This window comes from Telmatherina bonti (genome assembly GCF_933228915.1).
Source record: "Telmatherina bonti genome assembly, chromosome: 8".
Classification (NCBI taxonomy): Eukaryota; Metazoa; Chordata; class Actinopteri; order Atheriniformes; family Telmatherinidae; genus Telmatherina; species Telmatherina bonti.
In genome coordinates, this window is record NC_136626.1 from 26,421,316 (window position 1) to 26,434,960 (window position 13,645).

At 40.6% G+C, this 13,645-nt stretch overlaps 1 protein-coding gene across 3 annotated transcripts in view; it reads left to right on the plus strand.

Annotated features, from left to right (window-relative positions):
- ssbp4 (single stranded DNA binding protein 4) overlaps positions 1 to 13,556 on the plus strand; it is an 86,225-nt gene extending 72,669 nt beyond the window's left edge. Inside the window, exons 6-18 of one of the 3 annotated variants that reach the window (XM_079245081.1) lie at positions 571 to 654; positions 2,919 to 3,045; positions 3,167 to 3,234; positions 4,407 to 4,471; positions 6,075 to 6,120; positions 6,222 to 6,257; positions 6,392 to 6,446; positions 7,516 to 7,586; positions 7,762 to 7,840; positions 8,235 to 8,263; positions 8,353 to 8,454; positions 10,455 to 10,476; positions 10,631 to 13,556. In XM_079245081.1, the coding sequence (XP_079101207.1) occupies positions 571 to 654; positions 2,919 to 3,045; positions 3,167 to 3,234; positions 4,407 to 4,471; positions 6,075 to 6,120; positions 6,222 to 6,257; positions 6,392 to 6,446; positions 7,516 to 7,586; positions 7,762 to 7,840; positions 8,235 to 8,263; positions 8,353 to 8,454; positions 10,455 to 10,476; positions 10,631 to 10,692 (846 nt within the window). In that variant the 3' untranslated portion in view covers positions 10,693 to 13,556. Of the gene's footprint in view, positions 1 to 570; positions 655 to 2,918; positions 3,046 to 3,166; positions 3,235 to 4,406; positions 4,472 to 6,074; positions 6,121 to 6,221; positions 6,258 to 6,391; positions 6,447 to 7,515; positions 7,587 to 7,761; positions 7,841 to 8,234; positions 8,264 to 8,352; positions 8,455 to 10,454 lie in introns of all 3 variants that reach the window. The other 2 variants (XM_079245080.1, XM_079245079.1) reach the window with 2 other exon arrangements.
- Positions 13,557 to 13,645: the final 89 nt, after the last annotated feature.

Sequence of the window (13,645 nt, forward strand, 5' to 3'; positions counted from 1 at the left end):
ATTGTTTCAATCGTTTAAACATTTTTTTTAGGAATGCATTTGATTTATAGTAATCCCAGTCATCAAGTGGAAGTACTAACATAAGGAGCAAGGACAATAGCAATCATCTTAGTTTTAACTCACGACCTCCAGACATACTGCACACAAAACCGATTTCACTCATAATGTTCAATATTGTGCAGGTGGCAGGACGCGATGCAAACCGTCTGCTGTTGTTTAACAATTACCCAAATCTCTATGAATCATCCTTAAACAAGATAAGTTCCTGACTTGCTTAAGGTAAAGATTTTTTTTTCATGAAAAAGAGCCTTTTTCTTGCCTGTGTGAATAAGACCAACCATGGGGACGCTCTCCTCTTTGGCAACTGGTTGCTGTCAAACATGTGATGATGCTCAGTGCAAATGTTGGGCAGCTAAAGATGCAACATATAGGCTTAACTCAATCAAACTGCTATGCTAACAATTTGTAGCCTGTAGGAGATTCAAAAGCCTCTGAAGATTGATAAATCAGGTCGTAAGCTGATGCATTTTGTCACATTTTACTTACAAATTCACATCTTCTCTTCTATAGGGTCCACCAGGATCACAGCCTTCCCCCCACACACAGCCTCCCCCACACAACCCCAGCAATCCCATGATGGGTCCTCATGGTCAGGTAAGACAGAACCAGTTACTTCCCCTCTCAGCTCTCTCTGTCTCGCTACAAGTTAACGCTCACATAACAGCAGTACACAAACAGTGCACAGGTCCCAGGCTGTGCAGGCAGGACACACAGCATCCACCATGGTGGATTGGATGAATAATTTAGCTGTGTTGGCCCAGCTGTAAGAAGCGGAGGTGCATCTGGAGGGCCTCCTCTCTCCCTCAACCAAGCACTCACCATCCCATAGTCCATCAATAGACCATTAATATTGCAGCACAAGCTGACACTGTGCTGCTCTTCGTGCACAAACCCACCGCAACGTGGTCAAAGGGGAGTGTAGAGAAAGAAAACAGTAGTGAGTCACTCCTCGCCTGCAGCACTAATTGTAATTATATAAGTCGTCCTCCATTTGCCCCAAACACACACACACACACACACACACACACATACACACGACACACAAAAACATGCAGTATATGATTACCAATGAAACGCAATCTCCTGTTGTATTTCTGTTGTCTGCGCTTATCTCTGTGTGACGACGATATGAACACGTTTCTGCTGCTCATGCTCCATGACCAAAACACACACCTCTTATCCAATCAGCTTTCGGATCAGCATGTTTCCCCCTTCGATACTGAAAGAGTTGGATTGAGTTTAAAACTAATTCTTATCATCTGACACTGAGAAATGGCTCGCTGCATGTGGGTATTTGTAGCTGCAGCAGTGAACTCTCATAGGTAATTCTGCAAACCATCTATCTGTGATGCTTTACATTATTCACTAGTTGTGCGCTGGCTCTGCATGCGTGTCCTTGCCAGCCTGTTCTTGTCCCCGCTTTGCTGAAACGTACAGTGTGTGTCTGAAGTTTGTGTCTGCGTCACACCGCGCTGGCAGATTCGCTGTAGAGCTTGCCGATGGTTAAAACGAAGATGCTAGGAAATTGTCCAGCACGTATGTAGCCACAGAAAATAAAAACTGTCAACGTGTAAATGATTTTGTGTGAGTCTGTGTTACTTTTATGTGCTCTCATTTGTCGTTTCTTGTGTTTTTTTTCTGCTCTCATTCGTCAGCATTGCTCTTTCAGGCCAAGTTTCTATCCTGCAACCCTTACTTATCTCTCCTCCTTTACCTTTATCCTAATGGCTTTTACCACCTGAGGTCTTACTTTCCAAGAAGTAATGACAGACCCCTCCTTCCAGAGAACTGTGGCAGAACCACAGCAGCTCATTATTTCTTAACACAATACTTCCCTCTGCTGGAATACAAGAGTAAGAGCTCAACAGAGAGCTGGGTCCTTGTTGTCGGCCAGGTTTTAAGTCTTTCCGACCTCACTTTGCTATCTAGAAGTTTTTTATGAAGACCAGCCGTAGCCTGTATTCAGATGAAAACCTGATCTGCTTTAGATATGGTTCTGAAAATCAGCTGTTCACATGGAAGAGAAAAAACGTTCACCGAGTTAAATTTTAATTAAAATAATAGCCGAGACAAGTTAAAAGTCCAAAAGTTATTCTGATGGGAGAAGTAACCAGAAACAGTATTTGTTCTCATTCAAATATCAAGTAAAGAGTGGGTTTGGTGTGGGATGTGATGTTAATAAACTAGATTTTGATGTGCACTGAGCTGATACTGGCTGCTGCATGCTGAGGCACACACACTGACTGGTGTGTTTCCTCACGCATGTAGTGATTTGGGTCATTTCATCTAAATTATTATATCCATGGGCAACAGTAGGAGAACTTTTGCAGTATTCATATTTACAGACATTTCTATGAATAAATGTTTTCAGTGTATTCTCACTTTTCAGATGCAGTGTATTACCACATTGTGCTATTTGGATTTTGCAATGACAGGAGTGCCAACAAAAGAAGAAACCTGTAAAACATCCAGAAACAGACTGGTGATTTGTGAAACATGGAAATATAAAGAAGCAAATAAAAGAGTGGATACATTTTGTTATGTTTTTATGTGTTTAGTTGAACTGAATTACTTTATCTTTTATCAGGATTGTTTTCCACATTACTTTTGCTTCTCTGTATCTCTTTATTAAACTCAATGTGCATGTGCCAGATCCTGCTTTTAAACCTGCAACATCTAACTTTTAAGTCAGTGCAGCTAAATACTAGCTTTTGCCTACTCAATGACCATCCCACATCAGAATCTCCTACACAGAATGCTTCTATAAATGTTTGAAAAAATCTAAGTTTATGTTTTGCTTGTGATCATTGTGAAATCAAAGATGAATAATAAGTGTCCTCTCTCTGTCTTTCTGGCAGCCATTCATGTCTCCACGGTATCCAGGTGGCCCCAGACCTTCCCTCCGTATGCCAAATCAGCCTCCTGGGAGCATCCCTGGATCACAGCCCCTCCTTCCAAACAGCCTGGACCCCACCAGACCTCAAGGTACTGAGAGTCCTTTCTCCTTGCAGACACGCCTTGTGCTTGCATATGAATGTGAACATTTTCCGTCATGTTAACAGAAAAGTTCTTGATCTGAATTACTTTGATTTTACTCTCACAACAGGGCATCCAAACATGGGAGGTCCGATGAGAATGAATCCCCCTCGAGGCATGGGAGGCATGGGCCCACAGGTAGGCTGTTGTAGATAAAAATCCATTCTAATTTCTGTGGAGCAAAACAGAAAACTTGCTAAAGCGAGTCATGACACGGGATTGTATCATTCAGCAGCACACTACCCATCCATTCCCACCGTGTTGCTGCCACATTTGGTGCTTTGTTGGCAGTTTTTACAAGCAAGCTCAACGTTAGATTGCTCTTCATTAAGGGGGCTTCCATAAATACAGCTATAATGTCAAACCAGCAGCCTATAAACAGTGAGCACATCCTTCCCCCGTGCAGCCGAAGAGATATTTTGGTTTCAGTCAGCCTCATGACTTTCCTTTAAATGTCAGATTATCTGGGCTCTGACCAGAGCGCACCCACTGCTAACGCCATTTCTGCATGTTAATTCCTGCTTGCTTACTGCCCCCGAATACTCGGAGTGCTGTGAGCAAGTCACCACCAACACATTTCATCAGAAAAAAAGAGCCACAGTCAGCTGTTTGCTTTTTATCACCTTCTTTTTTTGTAAATGTTATGTGACGCAATGCTTAAGATGCACAAAGAACAGTATTTTTTTTAATTAAATCACCATTACCAGACAGTTGCTCCCCTCTGCAGCCTGCAGACTCAGGCTACAGCATCACCTCAGTCAAAGACACAAACACACACGCTCTCTCTGCGCCCTTCGGCTCCTCTCAGTGCCACCCTGGCTCGGTGACTTTGGCAGCGAACGCTCCAGCAGCTGGTGCGGCATCTGCTTGACAAGTGTAATCGTCTGCTGAACAAAACTCTTGCTCCGAGTGAAGCAGCTCTGTGGCCTGCCCCTCGACTCTCTCACTCTCACACACACACACACACACACACACACACACACACACACACGGACACATACATAATCAAATCCACACATATTGGCAGCCAAACTCACCCATTGAGCAGTTATGACAACATACATGCAAATACACAAATGCATAGAAACCCATACATTCACATACACACACACACACACACACACACACACACACAGCTGTCTGCTTTCACACTCAGCCCACTCTACCAGCCCACACACACTTATACATGAACTGAATTGAACACAGTTTAGTGGGAGACATGATCATCTCTGACCCTCATTAGGAATCAAACCGTCACACTGAGCAGGTGGGAGACTCTTCACTGACTGTGTGTCCATCTCTTTGTCCAGAACTACGGCGGAGGAATGAGGCCTCCTCCAAACTCCATGGGGCCAGGGATGCCAGGCATGAACATGTTAGTAGACTGAAAGAAAAAAACCTTTGAAGCATGTTTGTGTCTTCACTTTTTTCAAAAAAGTGCAACTTAAAAGATATTTTAAACATTATTTTTTTCAATCTAAATCTTATTTTTGCAGCTTTGCTTTAATCATTTGTTATAAAATATTATTTATTTGAACAATTCAGTTAAATAAGGGAATGCAGCAAAAGCTTGCATATCAAGAACCAAAGGTCTCCTGGTTTATTTAAACGATTTATTCATATAGCATCTTATAAAAACAAATAACATACTTGGCGGAGATGTACATATCATAGATAGAAATCCAGCAAATCCTCTCTTGAGTGCTAACTTGGATGTTCCTACTAGCAGAACAAGTGGGTTTATTATTAAACTGTGAATGTGGTAGAAGCTGGACTGAGCCAGATTTGTGGCATTCTGCTCTAAACTTAATTGACTGTTAGATGAAACAGAAGGAAACACCTCGCAGCAGGTTTGGCAAAGAGCAGTCTTAGTGTTTCATTTGGTTTGGCAGATTTTGTCTCACCTTTGTCCCAGCTGATTTCCATCCAGCCTAGCCTGCTTCGGGACGATTACAGCCATTTGTCTCATATGCAGTAGTTTTAATGCAACATCCGAGGAGCGCTTTAAGGCACTTTCCCAAACCATCAGGATGGCTGATGTAAAACACCACTGAAAGTTTTATTTTCTCAACTAGAATAAGCTTGATGAACAAGCTCCTTCATCTGTTGATAATGCTATGTTGTATGCAGAAAGACCTATTACTGTGTTATTAGCAGTACCAGTACATCAGAGCATCCGGGGTGTTGATGTCAATAGTATAACAAGGAAAACACACACTATAATTACAAGTGGTGTTACACAGCAGCACAGTATTACAAATAAAATGTTGTAAGGATTGAACCATGAGGCACACCGAACTTAAAGTGCACAAATGAAAAGACATGGTTGGACACAAATACTGGGAAACCTCTCTTAAATTTTACCCAGAAGGGCCATCCCGCTATATCTGTTTATACATTAAAATACGATTTGTTGACAACATAGAGAAACTCTTGGTAAGCTGGTCTTCAGAAATACATCGGGGTTAAATGAAACTCTCCGTTTAGAGTTAAGTCTCTAATATGCACTTCCTGCACTTTCAGTCAGACATTTTCCACACGGGTAAAATCGAATGCTTTGGAAGTGATCAGGAGCACAAAAAGGCTGTTAAAACAAGCCTCAGTAGACCCAGAACACCGGATATAAACTTAGAGTCCTCCTGTTGGACCTGCCTTCAAAACTCAGCAAAAAACACACTGAAACAAAACTTTAAGTTACTTTCATAAAGGAGTTATTTTAACATATTAAAAGTAATGTATATCATACTTTAATTGATTTGATTAATACAATCATGTAACTTCATTACAGGATTATTGATGATACAACAATAACTTTTATTTCTGCATGACTTTTTAGAGGTTGCATGTTAAAATTTTCACTTTAAATAACTCAGTGTAACATTAAGACAATAAAAGCATCTGCTCGTGCTGCCTAAGACTGAGGTATGTTATAAAAATCTTCTCAAATCTTCATCCTCCTTTCTTCTTGGTTGTCCCAGGGGTCCTGGTGGAAGAGGTCCGTGGCCGAACCCCAACACCAACTCAGTGAGTCGCATTCTCTCAGATCTTCTATCCATTATGACTGAGTGTCTTTATGATCGTTGTGCTTCATGTTTTGTTTTTCCTTGGATTTGTTTCCTCAACAGATAGCTTACTCATCCTCATCTCCAGGCAACTATGTGGTAAGTGTCCTGTCATGAACTTGTGTTCAACCGTAGGCCATAAATTACCTGTCAGACTGCGCTTTGTAACAGGCACGCTGCCATTCAGATGCTCTCAGCACTCACATCTCTCTTTCCTTGCTCTCACCCTTCAGGGCCCTCCAGGGGGAGGCGGCCCACCAGGAACTCCCATCATGCCTAGCCCTGGAGGTGAGTTATGTGCATCAGTTGGCCTTTTGATTTCTTCTTTTATCCAACACCCCGCAAACAAGAGTCTGTCTAACAAACATCAAACCTGTCAGATGCTTCTTTTTCTTTTGGAGATACAAAGAGATAAAGCTTTAATTTTAAATCATAAAAAAAATCTTATCCTTTCATAGGTTTTATATTTGCTTGATAAGGGTTTTTTTTTCCATCTCTAACCCCATACACACACATATATGCTGAAAAATACTCTGACATTGTTGGCTGTATTTTATCATAGACAGATGCATTGAAAGGAAACAGAGGCATGTCAGTGCACAATCAACATCTCAGCTTTGACCCATCAATAAAGTGTCTGTATGGAGGACTGTCTGTGAACAAAACACTAAGAGCTGCTATCCTGCAGGCACTCCTGCTCCTGTTGGCCTGTGGAGAACCTCTTTTTATGTCCACCATTTATTATTTATGTGCATACCTCTATTGTGAACCTTTTCACAGCGCTGATCACACCTACAGAGGGAGGGAAAACCTATTCCACTGCAGTCACCAAAAGGATGCACACGCACACACACACACACACACACATACATAAACATACAATTCCTGCAAAGATGCACACCTCACATTTCCTCCCCCGCTTTCAGTCACGATAACAAAACTGACGTTCAGGAACAATGCCGACCGAGGTTTCTCCCCCACTTTCACCATGCGGCATACGTTTCTAACTGTCTGGTGGTTTGTTTTTATTTTGTCTTTCTTATCTCTACCACCATGCCACCCATAGTGTCACAGCAAGGTCACCTCATCCTTCTGAATATACAAGTTCCTCTCACTGCAGAGGGCCACGAGTGGAGCGATTGATACACAGGTTTACTGACATTACATTCGGGCACTCCAGTCGTCTGGTATTGTTGCAGAACGTGTAAACCGGTTTGAAACGTTTTGATGCAACATCAAATAAATTGATGTCCAGGGCAAGCCTATGGTCCGAATTTCCTCTCATTTCTGACACCATTTCTGCCTCATATGATTACTTTTTTAAAGTAATGCCATCCAACTGCTCTGTTTTCTCTAGATTCAACAAATTCAAGTGAAAACATCTACACAATGATGAACCCCATTGGTCCTGGTGGAAACAGACCTAATGTGAGTACTTTTGTCTCCCAGTCTTCATCATTTAATCAAGTTTTTTTTCTGTTGCGTTAAATTAATCAACAATTTGTCTCCCAAAAGCAGCAATAGGCCTTTGGTATATGTGATTCGTTTGTCATTTCTTCAGTCTGATTATTTAAATGAAAATCACTCGAGTGTTTTCTTTTAGTTCCCAATGGGACCGGGTCCTGATGGGCCAATGGGTGGAATGGGTTCTATGGAGCAGCATCATATGAACGGATCATTAGGTGAGTTTTATCATACAAAGCTGGTGCCTCCTGAATTTATGCTGAAACCTATTTTGGTGATCAAAGACTATCAAGTTAGGAAGAGTCTGCCCTCTTCTGGCAGAATGAGGAAGTGTTCACTTTCAACTCTGTATTGATCAGCTCTAAGATTAGTGGGGCAGTGAGCAGTCCAATTGATCCTGTCGCTGTGTGAGACGGGATCAGTGAAGCCAGTGAAGTTATTGCTCATCTGTATCTGAAAACAAATAGCTTAATTAAAAGCCATTACTTGTGAGAGGACAGGTCGCTTCCACGCAAACTGGAAATCCTGAACTAGTACTGAATTAGAAGCAGGGTGCTGCAGATAAGTTAACATCAATGATTTTTTTTCCCTTTTCATTCTGTCTGCTCGCAGGCTCCGGTGACATGGATGGGTTGCCAAAGGTAAAAGTGACTTTCCACTTAGATGTCTGTGAATTTCTCTGTCCGTATGTGTCCTTTATTCTGATTTGTTTCTTTCTTCTGTGTTGCAGAATTCTCCCAATAATATGGCAGGCATGAACAATCCTCCCGGCACTCCGCGGGACGACAGCGAGATGGCAGGCAACTTTTTAAACCCATTCCAAAGTGAAAGTGTGAGTGTCACGCAAAACAGATCGCATTAAACTATCCACTAATCAAACACTAAAACCTTCCGCACGTCTCTTCTCCAGTTGGTTGTGATGGCAAGGGGCCTGTTTTGATAGGAGAGATTGAAAATTTAGATCCACCTTTATGAATCCAAAAAATCCTAAAAATAAGAACCTGATTAAAAATGTTTCAGCTGTTTGAGAAGAAGCTTTTATTTTAACACCAAAAATAAAAACTAAAACAGAGAAAGTAATCCCAGAAGACAGGAGTAGTCTGAGTGAATTAAAACAGGTGAAAGTGTTAGGAAACTATTCAAATCAGTCAGTAATGTGCACAACACTGAAGCCAGAAGTTGCTGATGGAAGGCTCTTCACAGATGAACAGAGTCTGAGATGTTTTCCTGTGTTTTTTTTCACCGTGGATTTTGCTGAAATGTTGTTACACCAGATTTTCAGTTCTTACGTTTTTGTTTGCAAAGTGTCAGTCATTTTTAATTCGGCAAAGTAAGTTCTGCGCAGTGAGGGCTTTCAGGATGCTGTAATGGGAGCAGTTGCATAGTTAAATGTAAAAATGACTGTTTCTGAATGGATGAAAACAAAAATCTCCTGTCTTTTTATTTTTATCACAATGTGGAGTGTTTAAAAGAAGCTTATCTCAGATCATGGATTACTTGACCTGGGGTGTGTTCATAACTGGGTGTAAGCTACAAGCTCTTGCAGAGTGCAGATGGATACTGTTGTGTAGGCTATTTGACCTAATCACTGATTTATTCTTTTGGTTATGCAGCGCTGCTAACTGTTATCAAGGCAAGGTTGCAGCAGACCAGACAAAATATGTCTGCAATTTTCCAGATTATAAGAACAAGATGACATAATATCCACCATGTAGCTCAGCTGATCCACGTGTGGTTCAGGGTGATTCTGTTGTCTTACTGCTTCTGATCCATGTTTGATAAATACATAATAGATGCTAAAGCCACTAAAATGACCACATAGTGCTCCCAACAATGCAACTGACTTTTTAAAGTGACATCTGAGTTTGTAAAAAGTCAACCTGGCAGTCAGTTGGAATATGCAGATGAATGCAGTGTGAGTCAGTCACTCATAATAAGAAGAAACATCAGTAAAATGGCCTTGTATGGCACGTCATGTTTGTGTTTGTCTTGAGTCAAATAATAATCTCAGCTAACAGGAAACATTTTATCTGGTGTAAATGTTGTAACTCAATATTTAACCAAAATTTTATGCTAATTTTTTAAAAGATTCCAAAATAAAAACAATTACAGTCATATGAGACTGAAATATCTATTTTTCTATCATTTATTATTTCTTAGATATTTTTAGCATCACTTATTACATATCTGTGATTGTTACCATGGAAATGGATTACTTCTAAGTTATCTTATTTTATGAATATGTGTGCAGTTTCTTTTGGTTTAAGATGAGCTTTTACTTTTAAATCTTTCTTTAGATCAGGGATCAACGCTGGTCCTCGAGGGCCACTGTCCTGCAGGTTTTAGGTGCTAATTTCTCTAACACACCAGATGGAGATCTTTCCTATAAGCATACAGTACAGTATGTTGAAAGGGGATGAAGCAGGTTTTGTGCAACCAACAACAGTCCCCGACCACCGTTCTAAGTGTAGCTAATTAAATGTGGCCCTTTAAGTCGTTCTCTGTCATCCACCAACTCTGCTTAACACAAACACTGAAACACAGCGTGCACGGAGACATGCATGGATAAAAACTCACACAGTATGAATCCCAAATGCATGGAGAGATTACGTGATTAACAGGGATTTGAAGTTGATCATTTTCTCTCTCGGCTGGACTCTGCTTGCTTGGTTTACTGGCATGTAAATAAAATTCGAATTAAGTGGTGATGCGTAATGTTTGCTGCAAATGGCTGTTTTACTGGACATGTCTTTTAGTTTAATCTGCAACTGGATAGAATAACAAATTTAATATAGTATTGGCTTATCTTTTCTCCCTTTTCTCTTTTTACAGTATTCACCCAACATGACGATGAGTGTGTGATTTTTTTTTTCCTTTTATTTTACTTTTTCACCTCCTTTTATCTCAATCTCCCTGTCTTCATCCACCCCGGTGCGTCTTGCATTCCCCTCTTCCTTTCTTTCCTCCCCCCTCCTCCTCCTCTTCGTGGACGGTGTGCTGTGTTGCAGCCCCTTGGGATTCCCCTGGAAGGCAGGATTCCCCTCAAGGCCCCGCATCCCAACGCCTGTAAAATGGGTGTAAGAGCCTGAAACAGCCTCCAAGCTGCAGGAAGGGTCTCCTCTTCACCTCACCTGTTAGGCTCCATGAAGGATCCAACGACTGTGAGCGCCTCAACCTGGCCCAAGCTTGCCTGTCCCACAACAAGAACCTGCCCACTTGGGTCTGATTCACATGCAAATCAGATTTCTCTCTTCATTTCGCTCTGCCGCACCACGACCCCACCATGACATCAAACTGATCATATATTAAGAGGACGTGCAAGTAGCAAAACACCCTCATCATTCAGAAACTCTGCTTCTGTGGCAGAGTTGATTAAAAAAAAAAAAAAAAAAAAAAAAACTAAACAGATGAACTGATAATGTTATTTTAGGGCAAGAATGGTTTTTACTGTTTGTATTTTTTGTTGTTGATGATAATATTGTTGTTCTAATTTTCATAAATGATGTAATTCTTCTAATGTAGTTATGATTTCCTGTAAAAGGGCACATTTGATCTCAGCAACAGCATCAACGATGACAGAATAAGCACACACTCAAGAAATGCACAATGATTTTCTGTTTACATGATTTGAATTTATTTGTTGCTTGTGTTTTGTTTTTGTCACGGTCAGTCTCACTTTGCTTCTCCGGAAAGCCTCCTCTCAGCTCATAGCTTGTGTCTTTGCCTCCTAAATGTTTTTCAAAGGATTTGTAATCGGGATAATTGATCATTTTTGTGTGCTGAAGTGGATTTTTGCTGAGGTTTTCTCATCTCAGATTGAACTAGCCATGCATATAAAGTGTAGGGTTTTCAGAGTGTTGCTGTCTTCTGGTACAAAGTGTCTGTTGATGCACATGGATAATGTTTAGCTATCTTGTCTTAAGCAAACCCCACAGCTGTCTTTTACTGCTGGAAAAGGCCTCTGCTGACATTGTAAACAGAGGCTGTTTCTGATTCAGTAGCAGACAGAGATTGAGAGCATTTTGTGGGTCCTCTTGTCTCTTTTGTGGATTTGTTGTTTGTAAATACAGCATATTTAGCTTGTATTGTACTTGTTTTATTATTTGTTATTTACAAGTTGTCTGTGAATCCTGAAATGTGGTTCTTTGCCCTTCATGACTCCCAGTTGCACCGTTGTCCTCTTAGGATCCAGTCTGGTCTCTGGCCAGCTATCCTCCTTTGGGACTGGGAGAGCTTGCGGGACCTCATGACACACTCATGAAACTCATAAATCCACTGTCAGACAAATCGGACTGAAAAAACTGTGTCTGTGGAGTTCAAATCAACCATTTCTCTTGGGAAATTCCAGGTATATGGGGTTCTGGGCTCAGGGGTGTTGATGATGGGAACAGAGTGATGCCTCTTGAGACTCATCAGCCTGTGAAACCACATCCGTGTAAAGAAAAGGAATATTAATAGGAAAACTTCAATGGATACATTTCTTTTCTGGGGTTTTGTTTTCAGCAGGTTGTTTCTGTTTTTTAAATGTATTCAACTTAAATTAAAGCCCGTAGAATCTGCAGACAAAGAAAAGCATAGCTACATGTTATACTATTTAATTTGTGTCTTTCTGTATGTTCTGTACTCTTAGCTTTATCAACACTTACTTTTGCTCTTTAAGGGATAAACTATCTCTCATGGCGCCACAATGCAGCACTCGCATCACAGCTGTGTGCAAACAAACACAAACTAAGCAACCGTTGTAGCCTCACTGGGTGATGGGGATTTACTTGTCAGTTTCCTGATATCAATGTGAACACTTTGCACACAGACATCGACAGGGACATCTCCTTGATTTGGCAATCAGTGGCCTGGGAATCATTCTCTCCAGTGTTCCTTCAATGTAGTGACACACACCTACCTTCTTTCCTCCTGTCCTGTCCCTAACCCCCCCCCCCCCCCCATCTTTTCCTTTTTTTTCTGTTTTTTCTTTTGTAAATACTGTATAATGCATTTTGATATCATTGACATGTTTTGATATGTCAGTCACTACCAATGAATACAGCTGAGAGTAAATTATAAATAAAACTATCCATGTTTTTCATAGAGAAAAGATGCACTAACATTTTGACTCATGTGGCTAAATTGATCATATACAGTAAAGTGGCTAAATGTATAGATTCGCCTACAGTAACACTGAAATAAGGCTGTATGCTAAAGACTTGTCTGGTGAGGAGGATGGGACAGAAAAAGGCCAGGATGAAGAGAGAAGCTGTCGGACTGTGACATCCTCACTCGGCCCTGCCTCCTTTTAGTACACACAGATGTTACTGTTGGTTTTTGGGGGACAAGATTTTAAAAAAGAAAGTTTTCCAAAGGGCATCTTCTCAGAAAAAAAAAACAAAAACATGTGACCTCTTATTGCAGTTTTTAATATGAAGGATTTTTATCAATTTAAGGAAACTTTTAAAATGGGGAAAAAAATACTTAAAAAAACCTCATTTTGAATTAAGAATAGATCAAAAAGTAATACTTATGGGGGAAAACTGTGTCCTTTGCTATTCGCTCCTGTAATAGCGTTGTATAGATTGAAGCTCTCACTGATCCTCTCTCAGTCCTCTGTGTATATTGATCGTTGGCCATCTCTGTGCTTCTATTGTGATGTATAATACTGTACCATTAGGAAGATTTGCTGGTCAGGTGGGTGGTTATATTGACTTGGGGAGGGGTTGGGGATTCAAGGAAGGGGAATATAAGTGATTCTCCCGTACCATTCATGGTCCTCTCTGATGACATGGCAGTATTCAATATGAAGCAGTCTGTCTTTTGGGTTTGCTTTGTATTTCATGGTAGGATAGTTGAGAATCTTGTCTTAGGGACTTAGGTGTCTTGTGTAGGTAATAAAGATGTTCTTTGTATGTTTCTTTATATTGTAAAGTTTCTTTAGACTGAAAGAAAAACAGATAATTTGCTTATCAAAAAAGAAACAATGCATCAATAATAAATGTCATTTGATTTTTTCTTGTTGTTTGAATCTCTTCATT